At 36.7% G+C, this 18,826-nt stretch overlaps 1 protein-coding gene across 18 annotated transcripts in view; it reads left to right on the plus strand.

Moving 5' to 3' along the window:
- Window positions 1-18,826, plus strand: part of UTY (ubiquitously transcribed tetratricopeptide repeat containing, Y-linked) — a 225,293-nt gene that overhangs the window by 187,765 nt on the left and 18,702 nt on the right. For all 18 annotated transcript variants that reach the window (XM_050777813.1, XM_050777819.1, XM_050777822.1 and 15 more), the window contains one exon: window positions 17,857-17,983. In XM_050777813.1, coding sequence (XP_050633770.1) covers window positions 17,857-17,983 — 127 coding nt within the window. The remainder of the gene's footprint in view (window positions 1-17,856; window positions 17,984-18,826) is intronic.

Consider the following 18,826-nt stretch of genomic DNA (forward strand, 5'->3'; position numbering starts at 1 on the left):
TGATGTATTGTTTGCCTGATACTGTTTAGTAGTCTGTGTTGTCTTTTAGCTCACTGAGCATCTTTAGATGATTATTTTGAATTCCTTGTCAAGTAGTTTGTAGATCTTCATTTCTTTGGGAAGAGTAACTCAAAAATTACTATTTTCCTTTTCTGTTTTCATCTTTATTTGATATTTTTAATGTTTCTTGTAGCTTTTTTGGATGTCTGAGCATTTGAGGGAGTAATCACTTCTTTCTAACCTATGGACTGATGGGCAAAGGTGCCTGCTTAACGGAGTAGCTTTATGTAGTACAGGGATTCTGGCTTCAGGGTTGGCACAATGGCACAGTTTCTGTGCAGCCAAGGCCGCATTTATCTGGTGGTAGTGAAAGCTGTTGAGGTTATCTGACTTTTTTCTCCTCACAAAGGAAAGTCTTAGTCCCACTAGTACTTGTTGATGCTGGGCCTAGCATGCAGTCGTTTTCATGGTGTCAGTGACATTGGTGTCTGATACACAGGCCATCATGGAGAGGGTGGTCACTCCATTTCTAGGGGTTTCATGGCAGCTGCAGTGGCCACTGAGGTTGTCAGTTACAGGTATGATCCTCTGCTGGGGACCATGGTTGCTCCTGCTACGTGATAGCCTTGTCTTTTTTACTGTTACTAGCTGTCTCCAGGTATCTGAGCTATGGTGTTCTCTTCAGTCACCAGGGTGGGAGGGTGTAGTATGGAAGCAAGTCTTCACTACTGCCCCTGAGCAAGCTAGTTGCCTGCCCTGCTGTCCTTTTCCCCTGAGGGAAACTTACTGATAAGAGTCCTCTGTTAAATGAGTTGTGCGGTTTAAGAGATGTATGGTACAATAAACATGAAACTGTTCTTCTGCCGTTCTGTGAATTTATTCTGTTTCTTTTTTTGTTTCTTTGCTCCATTGTATGTCTTTGGATTGTTAACTGGACACCTGGTCTCTCTCAGAGTTTTTTCCATTCATGGCTAGCTGTATAATTGTTTTTGTTGGCAGATGGAGGCTAGGATTTTCTATTCTACAGTCTCGCTGTTGTGATTTCTTAATAACCCTTTGGGAATTTTAGATTAAGCAGTTAAGCTTATATTTTTGTTATTAATAGGATGGCTTTTTCAAAGCTATATCTATGTATTTTGTTAAAGGGAGAGGAAGATTTATCATGTTTCCAAAATTTGTTGGGTCAGTATCTTTTAAAAGTAATTCTTTTTTAAAAAATAAAAACCTAATGTAAATTCAGAACTTTGTTCTAACAAATAATTTTATAATAATTTTACCAAAATAAATAAATATAATTTCACCAAAATAAATAATTTTACCAAAATTGTGAAGGCAGTATAGTGTGCCTATGTACTATTTTATCTAGTTACTCATTTGATTTTTGGTCTGTGTTTGGATTTGAAAACTCTAAGGGATTTTAAAGAATATCCAGCCAAATTTCTACCTAGTGTCATAATGGCATTTCTCATTCCACAGTTTCTGGTTGGCCAGTTAGTAATTTCATCACGGTCATTACTCTAGCTATAATTCTTGAAACATATTCACAGATTCCTTGCTTCCTTTTCTTCCTTTTCTGCATTCACAGATTGGTGTAAAATATACTATTTGCTATCCAAATTTATGCAAAATTCATGACGTCAACAAGTGTTTGATAATCCTAGAACTCTGTGCCATACAGTGTGCCTTGCAATAATAGATCCAACAGTATATTAAGACAAAATTTTTACCTCCACATGCTTTAAATTCTAGCACAGCCAGAGAGAAAAATTCCAGACAGATGATAAAGTTACTATTAGGTAATACGAGTAAAATTAAATTTGTGGTGGGGTGTTTACTTAAGTGAGAAAGCAATGGCAGGACATTTAGGTAGACTTAATAATTCTGAGCTGCTTTAGGTAATTATTATGAAATTTTATGGAAACAGCTTCTGATTTATATTTTCAATCCAGCAATTGTGACTTTATGAAAAATGAATGCCAGGTGCAAGATTAGAAGTAGAAAGAACTATTAGAAAGTAAATGCAACAATCTAACCTGGATTGAGGTTGTAGCACTGGAAGTTGAGTGAAAGATTATGTTGTGGTTATGTTATAAAAATATAGATCATTTGACTTACGGTTCGGGTGGTGGGATAGGAAGGAAATTGAATTTTAAAAACTTAGCTTTTATCCTCTTTTGTTCTTATCTAGTGTTAATGAATTTAAAACATATCCCATTTATGTTATTTTTATACTCTCCTATGATTATTCTTAATATCCTCTAAAACCTTTCCAATTGGTCAAGATTCCCCTTTAAGAGGTCGGCAGGGAGGGTCTTCTTTCATCATATGGGTGCTCTCCATTTCTACAGTTCAGTTTAAGTTGCATTATCTTTGTGGTAGCAGTTGTCTTACTGTTGAACTAACATATACAGAGGTAGTTTGTTTCTCTTAGAAGAAAACAAGTATGAGAAAACAAGTTTTCCTCATACTTCTGTGATTGATTTTGTGTTTTAATCTAACTACATGTATATATTTATCTGTGCTCTATTTCACCTGCAGGGTTTTGTTTTTATACTTACAAGATCTGGAATCATTGAATAGTTATTTTATTTATTATTATTTTTTAAAAATCTACTCCCAACTTTATTTTTGATATTAGAACCACCTTTTGTTATAATTCTGATTGAAAATATTACCCAGAATCATTCAACCTCTGAAAATGTGTTAATGTCAACAACTGCAATTATTTTGCACCAGCCTAATACTTTTACCAGCCAACAGTGCTACTTTTATATGTATGTGTGTATGTGTGGTTTGTATGTGTGTATGCAATGTTCATGAATATTTGAGTGCTAACTGAATTTAAAGCATTGCACTGAGACTTGAAAGTTGATACAGAGATAGTATGAGTTCTTACTGTATTTTTTCATTAGGGAGATAATCAAAAGAGACAATGGAGATAGAAAGGTTAAAGATAGCACTTGGGAATACATTGATTGAAAGTTGTAGATTTTATGATGTAATGTCTATAAAGCATGACATTTATCTCAAGTTTTGTTTTGTTTTGTTTTTTGTTTTTGTCACAGTCTCACTCTGTCACGCAGGCTGGAGTGCAGTGGCACAATCTCGGCTCACTGCCAGTTCAGCCTCCCAGGTTCACACCATTCTCCTGCCTCAGCCTCCCGAGTAGCTGGCACTACAGGCGCCCACCACCATGCCCAGCTAATTTTTTTAATATTTTTAGTAGAGACGGGGTTTCAATGTGTTAGCCAGGATGGTCTCAATCTCCTGACCTCGTGATCTGCCCACCTTGGACTCCCAAAGTGCGGGATTACAGGCATGAGCCACTGCACCCGGCCTTATCTCAATTATTGTAGCCTGCATCACATACCTAGAGACAAAGTATTTAAAAATATATCTTTCTAATATGAAAGCACTTCTTAATAATGGTGACACATGACTCCACTTCAAGACAGTAACAACTTGAAGAAGTTGGATACCAATCTTAGAAAAAGCTGTTGGAAATGCAGAACTTCAGATTTAAAGCAGGAAACTAACTGAAGCATTCTGTGTACTAGTTTGTAATTGCCCTAAGAGAGAGAAAACATTATATATATAATGTATATAACATTATATAATATATGTAACATTTATTTTATAAAATATATTTAAATATTTAAATTTTTATATATATTACTGTGATATAATCAGGAAAATAAAACGCTGCAATATTGCTATGATAAAAATGTTTATTATATATAGTATATAATTTTCATTTTGTATTATGAGATGTTACTAAATTTAACTTAAAGCTTAAAAAAAATTTAGTGGAAAGATATTTGTTCCTGCCCTTTATCTATGTTCATCAAAATAAAGATATCTACTCCAATTTTTTTTTTAATGAGTTTATTGAACGTGAAAGGAAATCCTCACTTTTTGCAATTCATCATTGATCGTTTCAGATATTTGAAATGTATTGTTTTGGTCTATATATTCTTTAGATAGTTCTGTGACTCTTCGTTTTCATGAGACTTGTGTATTCATTATGTCTTACTATTAAAGCATTTCTTTCAACAGAATCCTTGAAAGGAATTAAGTGATAATGCTGCAGGTACTGGTTAGATTTTTCAGTGTAATTTAAAACGACCTTCTTTGTGTAGTTAAATGGCAGATGTGATCTGCTACAATAGTAAATAAGACTAGCTGTGACAAGCATAGTAAAAAATAAAAACTTTAGAAGGAGGTTACCTAACCTTATTATCAGTTAACCACATTATTAATTTGGGTTATGCAACAATAGGTTAATTTGTTATTTGCCATTTAACGCACCATGATAAATATGAGACCACTTGAAAATCAATCAAAAACAATAGTAAGTAGCACATTTTCTTCTGAAAAGGTGAACTTTTAGGAAATCTTTAATTCAGGGGAATATGTCAGACAGGAATTAGAGTAGAAATCATTCTTTCTAGAATACATAGTTTTAAAAAATCCATCCTCAGTGATCCCTCAAAGAATTATGTATTGTAGAATTCATAAACACAAACTAGTAGTTAAAAAGTAAATTTCCTTACCCAGGTATGCACCTGGGTCATCCCAGCTACTCAGGAGGCTGAAAAGGGAGAATCACTTGAGCCCAGGAGGTATAGGTCAAAGCAGTGAGCCAAGTCACTGCACTCAGCCTCAATGACAGAGTGAAACTATGCCAATAAATAAATAAATAAATAAATAAATAAATAAATAAATTTTCTGAAATTTAAACAGTTCAATTCCAAAGAAATCAACGTAAGTTCATTTGTTACATATCCTTTGACTATCATTTAAAGCATTACTTATATTTCACTTTAAAATTTGCTGTCTTAAATGTACATATACTTTCATTCATTATGCTTCTTATGATGTAACAACTGTTATTTGTTTTTCTTTGACTTTGTAGATAGACTTGGGAGGTGTTCTATTTAATGTCACAGGAAAGTGTTAAAAGGAGAGCAGCCTAGAGCAGTGGTGAGAAATCTAAGCCCTGGAGTCTGATCTGCATATAGTCTTGGTTTCTTCACTTTCTTTGTCTTGGGATCTCATGACCAGTTACTAAACTTCTATAATTCTTGCTTCCTTTTCTGCAAAAGTAACAAATAGTAACAATGTCTTAAATGATTTTTCAGGAATTATTTGGGCCTTAGAATAGAGAGTGGTCTAAATATGTTTTCAATGTGTGAACTACTAATGTTTCAATTGGCACTTATGCCACAATTTTTTCCAACTCAAAAAGTAAACTTTAATAATAGTAATTATTTTAACTGTGTTTAGGACTTTTTCATATTGAGTTCAGATAATATGTTTCTCATTTATTGAGCACAAATTGTTCAGCCCTTTGCATATCATAATAGTTTTATATTGCTACTTTAACAAAATACTACAGATTTCCTGACCAGATTTATTAAAAAACATAAATTTATTATCTTAAAATTATAGGAAAAGATTATAAGGAAGAAACTGTTGGCTTGTGTTTTCTAGCTTCTTGAGAGTGTACATTCCTTGATTTATGGACACTTTCTTTCTTTGAAACCTGCAAAGTCTGATCATGTCTTTCTCACATTGCATCATTCTGACATTAATTATTCTGTTTCCTTCTTTTATTTTTATGGCCCCTTGCCATTATATTGGACCCCACCAGATAATCCAGGATAATTTTATGTCAGATTTCAGAGTCAGCTAATGAGATACCTTAGATCTGCAAATTTAATATCCTTTGCCTTGCTGCATGACATAATCACAGATTATGGGAATTAAGATCTGGACATCCTTGTTAAGAAGGTGGATGTGGTTGTCATTCTGCTTACTGTATTTATGTTAACATTCATATTATCTTACTCTTCATAGATAAATAATGATAAAATAGATATCATTATTTCCTTTTTATAGGTGAGGAAAATCAGACCCAAACAAACTAGTTTACTACAAAGTAATGGATACATAGACACTAGAACCATGTTGTTTGTATTTAAATCCCAGCTTCCTTTTTTGTATACCTGAGTTTCCTCACTTCCTACCATATTTATTTATGAATCTATAGTGTGCATCAATTGCCCAGGAAAATAAAGCCCCTTATTGTTACACTTTTAAAATTGTTTTATTTTGATATATTTATTTCTAATCAATACTTTTCCTTATTCTAATATTACAAGTGTATTTTATTTCAAGTATATTTAATCCTATACTCTGAATAAAATCTAACTCTAAAACACCTCTTTTTAGAAGGCTTCATTTCTCTAGCCTGTTGTCCTTGCTATCCATAGTCATCATCATCTTAAGTGTCTTATCATTGTACAAATAGGTTATTGATTAGGTTAGAATACACTATGTACAGTATGTAGATTAGGGTTTTTGTTTGTTTGTTTTTGAGACAAGGTCTCACTGTCACCCAGGCTGGAGTGCACTGACATAATCTTGGTTCACTGCCATCTCCACCTTACAGGTTCAAGCAATCCTACTACCTTAGACTCCCAAGTAAGTGGGACCACAGGTGCCTGCCACCACACTGGCTAATTTTTTGTATTTCTGGTAAACACAGGGTTTTACTGTGTTGCCGAGGTTGGTCTCAAACTCCTAAGCTCAGGGAATACCCTGACTTCCACCTCCCAAAGTGCTGGGATTACAGGTGTGAGTTACCACACCCAGACTTGTACACTATGTAGAATAGAATGTACAATGTATTTCAAATAGAATTGTCAGGTTTATCAAATGTTTAGTGAAATTGTTGATAGTTATTGTGATACCTTGGTTTTTGTCTCCTTAGATTAAAATAGTTTAAACAAGAGACACACAGCAAAAGAGGTGTGGCATAGAGTAATTCTTTGCAAAAGAAAAAGAGTGTCTTGATATTAAGGTACAGAATAGAGAGAATACACCAAGAGAGACAGAGAGAGAGAGAGAGAGAGAAGACATCCTGAGAGGGGATGGGCTGCTCATAGGTATGAGATATCAAAGCCTGCCCTGAAGGAGACTCCCTGTATGGGAATCTTACATGATTATTCATAAGGAGGTCAGAAAGATGTTGCTAGTAAGCATGTTGTGGGTGGTCCTCTGGGTGCACTGTAGGTATTTGTTCATATGTCACATGTCTCATTAGCATCTTAAATCTCTACCCATGGGTGTGCTTTTTTGTATTAAAATGAGCAAAGGGTCATTTGAAGGTAGGTAAAATCTTCAAATGTACATAAAATCAAAATGTACATGCTCTTTAGAGGGAGAAGTTCTACTGAAGATAGCTTAGGTTGAATAAGCTCAATGACAATGCAAATGCTAAGGCTTACTGTGTTGGCTATAAGATCATCCCTGTTGCAGTAGCTTCCCAAGAACACGGCCATTTCCTTGATTACCTATTCTGCCCCAAAACATTATTTAGGCTTTTCTTTCAATGCAGAAGCCACTTTTATTCCATGCCTTTTCATATATTCTTTTATCCAAACAACTAAAAGAAAGTCCTAAGAAATAAGATTGATTTGACTCTAGGAGGTGGCTGGCAAGATGGCTGAATAGGAACAGCTCTAGTCTGCAACTCCCAGTGAGATCAATGCAGAAGACAGGTGATTTCTCCCTTTCCCACTGAGGTACCCTGCTCATCTCATTGGGACTGGTTAGAAAGGGGGTGCAGCCCACAGAGGCCGAGCCAAAGCAGAGTGGGACATTGCCTCACCCAGGAAGGGGTCAGGGAACTCCCTCCCCAAGCCAAGGGAAGCCGTGAGGGGCTATACCATGAGGAATGGTGCAGTCGGCTCAGATACTACGCTTTCCTCACGGTCTTCACAATCCGCAGACCAGGAGGATTCCCTCAGGTGCCTACACCACCAGGGCCCTGGGTTTCAAGCACAAAACTGGGTGGCCGTTTGGGCAGACACCAAGCTAGCTACAGTTTTTTTGTTTGTTTTGTTTTGTTTTGTTTTGTTTTTTCATGCCCCCAGTGGAGCCTGGAAGGGCCACCAAGACAGAACAGTTCAATCCCCTGAAAAGGGGGCTGAAGCCATGTAGTCAAGTGTTCTAGTTTAGTAGAGCCCACAGAGCCCAGCAAGCTGAGATCCACTGGCTTGAAATTCTTGCTGTCAGCACAGCAGTCTGAAGTCAACCTAGGATGCTCAAGCTTGGTGTAGGGAGGGGTCTCTGCCATTACTGGGGAGGGATGTCTGCCATTACTGAGGCTTGAGTAGGCAGTTTTCCCGTCACAGTGTAAACAAAGCCTCTGGAAGTTCACAATGGGCAGAGCCCACTGCAGCTTGACAAGGCCGCTATAGACTGCCTCTCTAGATTCCTCCTCTCTAGGCAGGACATCTCTGAAAAAAAGGCAGCAGCCCCAGTCAGGGGCTTATAGATAAAACTCCCATCTCCCTGGACACAGCACCTGGGGGAAGGGGCAGCTGTGGGCGCACACTTAAACAGTTCCCTACCAGTTGGCTCTGAAGACAGCAGCGGATCTCCCAGCACAGCGCTCAAGCTCTACTAAGGGATAGAGTGCCTCCTCAAGTAGGTCCCTGAACCCCATGCCTGCTGACTAGGAGACACCTCCCAGCAGGGGTTGACAGACACTTCATACAGCGGAGCTCCAGCTGGCATCTGGCAGGTGCCCCTCTGAGACAAAGCTTCCAGAGGAAGGAGCAAGCTGCAATCTTTGCTGTTCTGCAGCCTTCACTAGTGAAAACCAGGCAAACAGGATCTGGAGTGGACCTCCAGCAAACCTGCAACAGAGGGGACTATTAGAAGGAAAACTAACAAACAGAAAGGAACAGCATCAACATCAACAAAAAGGACGTCCAAACAGAAACCCCATCCGAAGGTGAACAACATCAAAGATCAAAATTAGATAACAAAGATGAGGAAAAACCATCCCAAAAAGGCTGAAAATTCCAAAAACTAGAACACCTCTTCTCCTGCAAAGGATCACAGCTCCTCACCAGCAAGGGAACAAAACTGGACAGAGAATGAGTTTGACGAATTGACAGAAGTAGGCTTCAGAAAGTGGGAAATAACAACCTCCTCTGAGTAAAGGTGCAGGTTCTCACCCAATGCAAGGAAGCTAAGAACCTTGAAAAAAGATTAGACGAATTGTTAACAAGAATAACCAGTTTAGAGAAAAACATAAATGACCTGATGGAGCTGGAAAAAACCGCACGGGAACTCATGAAGCATACACAAGTATCAATAGCCAAATCGATCAAGCGGAAGAAATCATGTCAGAGACTGAAGACAAGTTAATGAAATAAAGCGTGAAGCCGAGATTAGAGAAAAAAGAATGAAAAGGAATGAACAAAGTCTGCAAGAAATATGAGACTATGTGAAAAGACCACACATATATTTGATTGAAAGTGATGGGGGAAGAATGAAACCAAGTTGTAAGACACTCCAGGATATTATGCAGGAGAACTTCCCCAAGCTAGCAAGACAGGCCAACATTCAAATTGAGGAAATACAAAGAACACAAAGATACTCCTCGAGAGAGCAACCCCAAGACACATAATCATCAGATTCACCAAGGTTGAAATGAAGGAAAAAATACTAAGGGCAGCCACAGAGAATGGTCAGATTACCCACAAAGGGAATCCCATCAGACTAACAGTGGATATCTCTGCAGAAACCCTAAAGAGAGTGGAGGCCAATATTCAACATTCTTAAAGAAAATAATTTTCACAGAATTTTATATCCAGCCAAACTAAGATTCATAAGTGAAGGAGGGAAATAAAAAATTCTTTACAAACAAACAAATGCTGAGAAACTTTGTCACTATGAGGCCTGCCTCACAAGAGCTCTTGAAGAAAGCACTAAATATGGAAAGGAACAACTGGAACCAACTATGCGAAAACTACCAAATTCTATGGAGACCGTCAACACTATGAAGAAACTGCATCAACTAACAGGCAGAATAATCGGCTAGCATTATAATGACAGGATCAAATTCACACATAACAATATTAACCTTAAGTGTTAATAGGCTAAATGTTCCAGTTAAAAAGACAGATACTGGCAAATTGGATAGATAGTCAGGACCTATCAGTGTGCTGTATTCAGGAGACCCATCTCACGTGCAGAGACATAGGCACAAAAAAAAAAAAAGATGGAGGAAGATTTAGCAAGCAAGTGGAAAGCAAATAAAAGGAAGGGTTGCAATCCTAGTCTCTGATAAAACAGACTTGAAACCAACAAAGATGGAAAGAGACAAAGAAGGGCATTACATAATGGTAAAGGGATCAATGCAACCAGAAGAGCTAACTGTCCTAAATATATATATGCAGCCAATACAGGAGCACTCAGATTTATAAAGCAAGTTCTTAGAGACCTGCAAAGAGACTTAGATTCCCACACACTAATAGTGACAATAATAGTGGGAGACCTTAACACCCCACTGTCAATATTAGATCAACAAGACAGAAAATTAACAAGGATATTCAGACTTTGAACTCAGCTCTGGACCAAGCAGACCTAACAGACATCTACAACTCTCCACACCAGATCAACAGGATATACATTCTTCTCAGCACCACATTGCACCTACTTTGAAACTGACCACATAATTGGAAGTAAAACACACCTCAGAAAATGCAAAAGAACGGAAATCTTAACAGGCTCTCAAACCACAGTACAATCAAATTAGAACTCAGGATTAAGAAACTCACTCAAAACACCATAAATACATGGAAACTGAACAACCTGCTCCTGAATGACTACTGGGTAAATAAAGAAATTAAGGAAAAAATAAAGAAGTTCTTTGAAACCAATGAGAGCAAAGATACAACATACCAGAATCTCTGGGACACAGCTAAAGTATTGTATAGAGGGAAATTTTTAGCACTGAATACCCACAGGAGAAAGCAGGAAAGACCTAACATCACAATTAAAAGAACTAGAGAAGCAAGAGCAAACAAATTCAAAAACCAGCAGAAGACAAGAAGTAACTAAGATCACAGCAGGACAGAAGAAGATAGAAACACAAAAAACCCTTTAAAAAATTCATGAATCCAGGAGCTGATTTTTTGAAAAGATCCATAAAATAGACCACTATCCAGACTAATAAAGAAAAGAGAAAAGAATCACATACACACAATAAAAAATGATAAAGAGGAGCTCACCACTGATCCCACAGAAATGCAAATCATAATCAGAGAATCCTATAAACACCTCTATGCAAATAAACTAGAAAATCTAAAAGAAATAAATAAATTCCTAGAGACATACACTCTCGCAAGACTAAACCAGGAAGAACTTGAATCCCTGAATAGACCAATAACAAGTTCTGAAATTGAGGCATTAATTAATACCCTATCAACCAAAAAAAACTCAGTACCAGACAGATTCACAGCCAAATTCTATCAGAGGTACAAAGAGGAGCTGGTACCATTCCTTCTGAAACTATTCCAAACAACAGAAAAAGACGAACACCTCCCTAACTCATTTGATGAGACCAGCATCATTTCGATACCAAAACCTGACAAAGACACAAGAAATAAAGTTTCATACCAATGTCGCTGATGAACATCAAGGTAAAAATCCCTCAATAAACTACTGGCAAACTGAATCAAGCAGCCCATCAAAAAACTTATCCACTGCGATCAACTCAGCTTCATTTCTGGGATGCAAGGCTGGTTCACCATACACTGTCCCGTGCCTCGGGATCGTCAATGTGGACCCTAGAAGAGGGAGTGGGAACTCGGGGGGACAAGAGACACGAGAAATGGAGACAAGACAGTATCCTGATCAAGTCTCGCTTATTGGTGGCAGCGTAATGCCTTATATAGACCAGCAGGGGTGGAGGTTGGGCCAGGGCGATGATGATGGCCCTGCGGTGGGTGTGGCCAGGTAGGTTTTGGTTTCTTAGGTGGGACATCATGTTGCGCCTGCGCCCTCGGCTGGTAATTTTCCCGAGCGCGGGATGGCGCCTGCGCTGTAAGTTGATCATTTTCCCAGGTGTGGGAAGATGGGTGGTGAAGAACCCGGAAGAGCGCCATTTTGTACTGGCCTATGATACAGCAGAACAGGGAAGAAAGTAAATCTAGGGAGGAGGCATAAAGTGGAAATGTATAGAGCTCAGGCATCAGTCGTCAGTTATTATCGCTATGGCCGGGCCACGCAGCTCCGGACAATACACAAATCAATAAACGTAATCCATCACATAAATTGAACCAATGAAAAAAACACAGGATTATCTCAATAGATGCAGAAAAAGCCTTCAGCAAAATTCAGCACCCCTTCACAAATCTCGGTAAACGAGGTATTGATGGAACATATCTCAAAATAATTGAGCTATTTATGACACACCCACAGCCAATATCATACTGGATGAGCAAAAACTGGAAGCATTCCCTTTGAAAACCAGCACAAGACACAGATGCCCTCTCTCACCACTCCTATTCAACATAGTATTGGAAGTTCTGGCCAAGGTGATCAGAGAAGAAAAAAAATAAACTGTATTCAAATAGGAGAGGAAGTCAAATTGTCTCTGTTTGCAGATGACATGATTGTACATTTCGAAAACCCCATCATCTCCGCCCCAAATTCCTAAAGCTGATAAGCAACTTCAGTAAAGTTTCAGGAAACAGAAGTCCATGTGCAAAATTCACAGGCCTTCCTGTACACCAATAATAGAGATCCACATCATGAGTGAACTCCCATTCACAATTGCTGCAAAGAGAATTAAATACCTAGGAATACAACTTACAAGGGATGTGAAGGACCTCTTCAAATAGAAGTACAAAACCACTGCTCAAGGGAATAAGGACACAAACAAATGGAAAAACATTCCATGCTCATGGATAGGAAGAATCAATATTGTTATTACCATACTGCTCAAATTAATTTATAGCTTCAGTGCTATCCCCATCAAGCTACCATTGACTTTCTTCACAGAATTAGAATAAACTACTTGTAAATTTCATATGGAACCAAAAAATAGCTCGCATAGCCAAGGGAATCCTAAGCCAAAGGAACAAAGCTGGAGGCATCACACTACCTGACTTCAATCTATACTACAAGACTACAGTAACCAAAACAGCATGGTACTGATATCAAAACAAATACATAGACCAATGAACAGAACAGAGGCCTCAGAAATAATGCCTAACATCTACAACCATCTGGTCTTGACAAACCTGACAAAAACTAACAATGGGGGAGGCATGCCCTATTTAATAAATGGTGTTTGGAAAACCAGCCTATATGCAGAAAACTGAAACTCAACACCTTTTTTACACCTTATACAAAATTAACTCAAGATGGATTAAAGACTTAAACGTAAGACCTAAAACCATAAAAATCGTAGAAGAAAACCTAGGCAATATCATTCAGGATGTAAGCCTGGGCAAAGGCTTTATGACTATAACACCAAAAGCAAGGACAACAAAAGCCAAAATTAACAAATGGGATCTAATTAAACTAAATAACTTGTCTGCATAGCAAAATGAACAGGCATCCCACAGAATGGGTGAAAATTTTTGCAATCTATCCATCTGACAAAGGGCTAATATCCAGAATCTACAAGGAACTTTACAAATTTACGAGAAAAAAAACAACCCCAGCAAAAAGTGGGCTAAGAATATGAACAGATACTTTTCAAAAGAACATATGTATGCAGCCTACAAACATGAAAAAAAGCTTATCATCACTGATAATTACAGAAATGCAAATCAATACCACAGTGAGATACCATCTCACACCACATAGAATGGTGATCATTAAAAAGTCAGAAAACAACAGATGCTCACGAGTAGGGTGGAGAAATAGGAACGTTTTTATACTGTTGGCAGGAGTGTAAATTAGTTCAGCAATTGTGGAAGACAGTGTGGTGCTTCCTCAAGGATCTAGAACCAGAAATACCATTTGACCCAACAATTCCATTACTGGGTACATACCCAAAGGATTATAAATTATTCTACTATAAAAACACATGCACACGTATTTATTGCAGCACTGTTCACAATAGCAAAGACTTGGAACCAACCCAGATGCCCATCAGTAATAGTCTGGATAAAGAAAATGTGGCATATATATACCATGGAATACTATGCAGCCAAAAAAAAGGATGAGTTCATGTCCTTTGCAGGTACGTGGAGGAAGCTGGGAACCATCATTCTCGGCAAACTAACACAGGAACAGAAAACAAAACACTGCATGTTCTCACTCCTAAGTGGAGGTTGAACATTGAGATCACATGGATACAGGGAGGGGAACATCGCATACCAGGGCCTGTCGGAAGTCAGGGATTAGGAGAGGAATAGCATTAGGACAAATACCTAATGTGAATGACGGGTTGATGTGTGCAGCAAACCACCATGGCACATATGTACCTATGTTAACAAGCCTGCATTTTCTGCACATGTATCCCAGAGCTTAAAATATAAAAAGTAAATAAATAAATAAGATTGATTTTCAAAAGTCTAGGAGTTTACTGCTTCTGTGGTTACTAAAGTTGTTTTTTATCCTATTCCTAATACAGTTGTGCAGTAGAAGCTTTATCAGCTTCTATTTTTTTCCCACTTCAGAGCAGAGTATGGTAAAATATATAAACTTAAAGTAATTTTGTCTCAATCCTGTTGCCTTTTAGAAGTCTCAGTATTCCTGGTGTTTTATGCCTTAACAGAAGGCCACAACATGCCTGTTCATTTCCCTTCTTTTATATTTTTTAAATCGAATTTTAATTGTTGTAGCGTAAATCTATTCAAATTGAGCAAAATGAAGAAATGTCAACACTGCATTTCTGTGGCTGTGTATAGGCCATTCAGAAAATTCGAAAGTTCTCTTCGGATGAAATCTGTATCAAGGATTAGCCAAAGCCAACAGTTTATATTAAAGCAAGTCTTGAAATTTATGTTGAATCTTTTAAATATTCTTTACCTTAATACTGTTACTTTCTATGTATTCTTCCCTGCCCTTTAATTGAATTAGATTCTCATTTATGTGGTCTCCATAAAAGCCTCTACCTCTCAAAATTATTGTTGTTCTTTATTCATTTCCTACTGCTGCCTTCTGAAGTGGTAAGGAATAAAAATTTATTTGAAGGAGAATACATGAGAACATGGAGCAACCACAGTTCAGTTATTCAGTATTGTTAATATAATGGCAGTTAGCTTTTAAGATTTCACTGTTGAGGCATATAATTCTCTACCATCATTCAAATCTGCTTGTGGAATGGCTGTTGTAATATATAATAACAATATTATTATTTTTATATTAATAATATTCAACTGTTTGTTTCTGTAGTGTCTATAGAAATACTATTCATTCTTAGTGTTTACTTCTAGCAACCAAGCATTATTCTTTTGTAGTGTTTTGCCTCGTTTTTATATGAAATTTCAAAACTAAGTATAAAGTAATAAAAACTGTGGTACAATTGTCAAAATAATGAGAATTATTGGAAATGAAAGTTTATCTGCCGAGGAACAAGTAGAACCAAACTGACTGCACAGAACTACGCTTCATTATACATTCATATACAGGTGTGGTGGCTCACGCCTGTAATCCGAGCACCTTGGGAGACCAAAGCAGATGTTTGAGACCAGCCTGGCCAACATAGTGAAACCACGTCTCCACTAAAGATACAGAAATTCACCGGGCGTGGTGATGGGCACTTGTAATCTCAACTACTTGGGAGGCTGAGGCAGGAGAGTTGCTTGAACCCAGGAGGCAGAAGTTGCAGTGAGCCAAGATCACACCATTGCACTCCAGCCTGGGTAACAAGAGCTAAACTCCGTCTCAAAAAAAAGAAAAAACTAACCCTCATTGTCTGGGGGAACATAATGGTTTTTTAGCCCCATGGATTTTATCTTCATGAAAGACAATTGCACAGGGTGGTGGGATGAGTGGGTAAAAAAATTGACAAATGGTGAGCAGAGGAGAGTATGGAAGACATAGTAAGAGTGAGCTTGCTTATGTAGGAAATTGGATCCCTAATCAGATAGCCTTATAACATCATGCAAACTTTCCTTTTTTGACCCCCACATTTCCCAGTTAATAAAATGGGTATGCATGCTTCTTGCACTGAGCTGTTAGGAGAATTATGTGGCATATCTAATGTACCAATTCCATGTCTTGTGTCTGGTACTAAGCCTTCATGATTGCTACCTCTTTGTGGCACTTTATTTTCTCATTTGGAAACATGGTTGAATTTGCAAAAAACACAATTTCATAAAATTTGAAGCTTATTTTCCTGTGAAATATGACATGTTTTGAAGCACTGTTTTGAAAATATATGCAGTAATATCCCTGTACCCAGTAGTGAAATCATGTAGGAGAAGGATGAGAGGAAGACATCAGTAGATGCTACAGATCCAGTGTGGTTTATATTCTTACTTGTTGACGTGAACTGAATTTTTTACTTGTCTCCCCTGGCACCTCTTTCAGACATACAAAAACTCACAATAAGGCTCTGGTGAAATTCAAATATAGACAAAAATATGTCTTTGTTTCTAAATAGGCATAATTGCTAACAGCAAACCGAAAATTATGTATTTTATATTATACTTAAGGAATTTGTCAGGCCATGTTAGGCTTATCTTGCTGTACTTGTCTTATGTTTTTAAATGTTTCCATATTTTGTATATAATATCCCTAATGAGTTTGCCCCAGGGTTACTTATAGGAATTTTGATTTAAAAAGTAAAGAAAAGAAACATAACTAGTACCTGGCAAGCAACAAATGGCAAGAAAATATAAATTAAGGAAATTAAATCTGCCATTAATGTATATCATAAAATTGTATGTAAATTTAAATTTATGTAAAGCTTAATGTATATTGTAAAATTTAACTGTTGTTATTTAGTCCCACAACAGTTTACAAAACCAAAACAGATAAAGCATCATGCCCATGATGGTTACACTCATGGGAAAGAAAGATAATAAACAGATGTGGAAAATAATTTTACGTACTGATAATATGATTGTTTTCCCCCTAAATACTTGGTTCGTAATCCCTATAATGATGGTTTCAAGTCAATATCTGTAGTGTAATAGAGCAGCAAGCTCCAAATTAGCACAAAGCCGCCTGATTCCAGGAGGTTGTATGTTTACAAATGGTGTTAATGGCATTTTTATTAAACTCATATCATGCTTTTTAAGGTAAGTTTAGAGTTGAAATGTACCTCAGAGTATCACCTATGCCACCTCTGCTTTGAAAAACTTAGATTTGCAGGAACTTTAGCAGACAGTTTTGAGCAGTGACAGCAAATTACAGGAAAATCAGCAGTATTTGTAATTATATACAATATATTGTTATCCTCACAAGTATGTGTAGGAAAACTATAAATTATAGGAAAAGTTAGTGTGAATAATAATGAAGGATTCTACTATACAATTTTCAAATTAAAATTCAGCAAGTAATACTCTTTTGTTTTTCCTTTGTTCTTATATTGGAACTAACTTTGTATCTCATAGTGACCATATTCATAGATAATTATCTGCTGTGGTGTCAAAGTTTTAAAATCTATTATATAAATACACTGCTTGTGTGAGGGTATAGGCAGCCTTCTTGCCTTTCTGTAATCATAAAAATTCCAACCTATAATTCAGAACTTTTATTTCAAAGTTGAAGAAATTGACTCTTACAAAAGTTATTTTACTTGTCCAAATTAGAGCCCAAATAAAGAATATACCTTTAATTAGGGATGAGTTTATTGTAGATTATGATCATTGCATTTTTATAATCAAATGTCAGTTATTCTCAATTTTAAATATTTTAATATTGTCATCATCCAGTGTGCACATTTGCAAATTTGAGGAAAAGAAAAATTACCATGTGAATAGACTTAAGAACCCAGATTCTCAAAGTTGTTTCTAATTGGTATACCTTTTATGTAACAATAGTCAGTATTTAGTTACTCTCACAAATAATTTTTTCCCGCAATAGGTATTGTCTTTTGAAAATTCTGAAGCAATGTCAGACATTGAGAGAAGCTCTTGTTGCAGCAGGAAAAGAGGTTATATGGCATGGGCGAACAAATGATGAACCAGCTCATTACTGTAGCATTTGTGAGGTGAGTAACTGTTTTTACTGATAGTTGTTTTGTTTTGGATTCTCTAGGTTTTGAATGTTGTTGCTTTATTTTAAATTTACCTATACTTTGATGTTATGCTTTTGATTGAAATTGACTATTAAAAGTATTAGGCTAAGTTCTCATCTGATATTTCACTAACTAGATATATTAGTAGTATCTCCTACAGAAAAATTTATTTAGTAAATCCTTACCCAAATGTTAATCATCTCAGCTTTAAACTAGGAACAGTCCATAACAAATACACAGATGCCTACAAACAGGATTTAATTCAATATTCAGGCAGGTCAGGATGAAGTCCTTTCTGGTTCATTTTATAAGACATTATTGATTTTTCTCTTGTGGCTAAGGTTACAAGATGTACAGAATAAGCATGTGTTGCTTGCCCTGGAGAAGTTTACATTCTACTTGCAGAGACAAACTATAAATAATACATTGTAATATACATCTAACTGATGAATATGAGAGTGGATATATGTACAAACTATTACAGAAACACTGAGGAAAATGATTTGTCTGCTGTTTTTCTCCTCTCAAGCACACAGACTTAACATTCGAGTTCTTGAAGAATGTTCTGATTGCAGCAGAGAAAAATAGCAATAATTGGAGATTTATAGAACATCATTAGGCTTTAGGAACATTGTATGGATGGGAAAAGGAGTAGTGTATTCAATAAAGGTAATTAATTATTTCAATGTGGCTGGAAAGTAGATGGCAAATTCTTAAAGTCCATCAGAGTAGGCTGTGTGTGTAGTTTGCAAATCATCTTGATGCATTTTAAGGAATTCGATATATATGCTGACATAAATGAAGCTTTTAAATTTC

Source organism: Macaca thibetana, chromosome Y (genome assembly GCF_024542745.1).
Source record: "Macaca thibetana thibetana isolate TM-01 chromosome Y, ASM2454274v1, whole genome shotgun sequence".
NCBI classification, from domain to species: Eukaryota; Metazoa; Chordata; class Mammalia; order Primates; family Cercopithecidae; genus Macaca; species Macaca thibetana.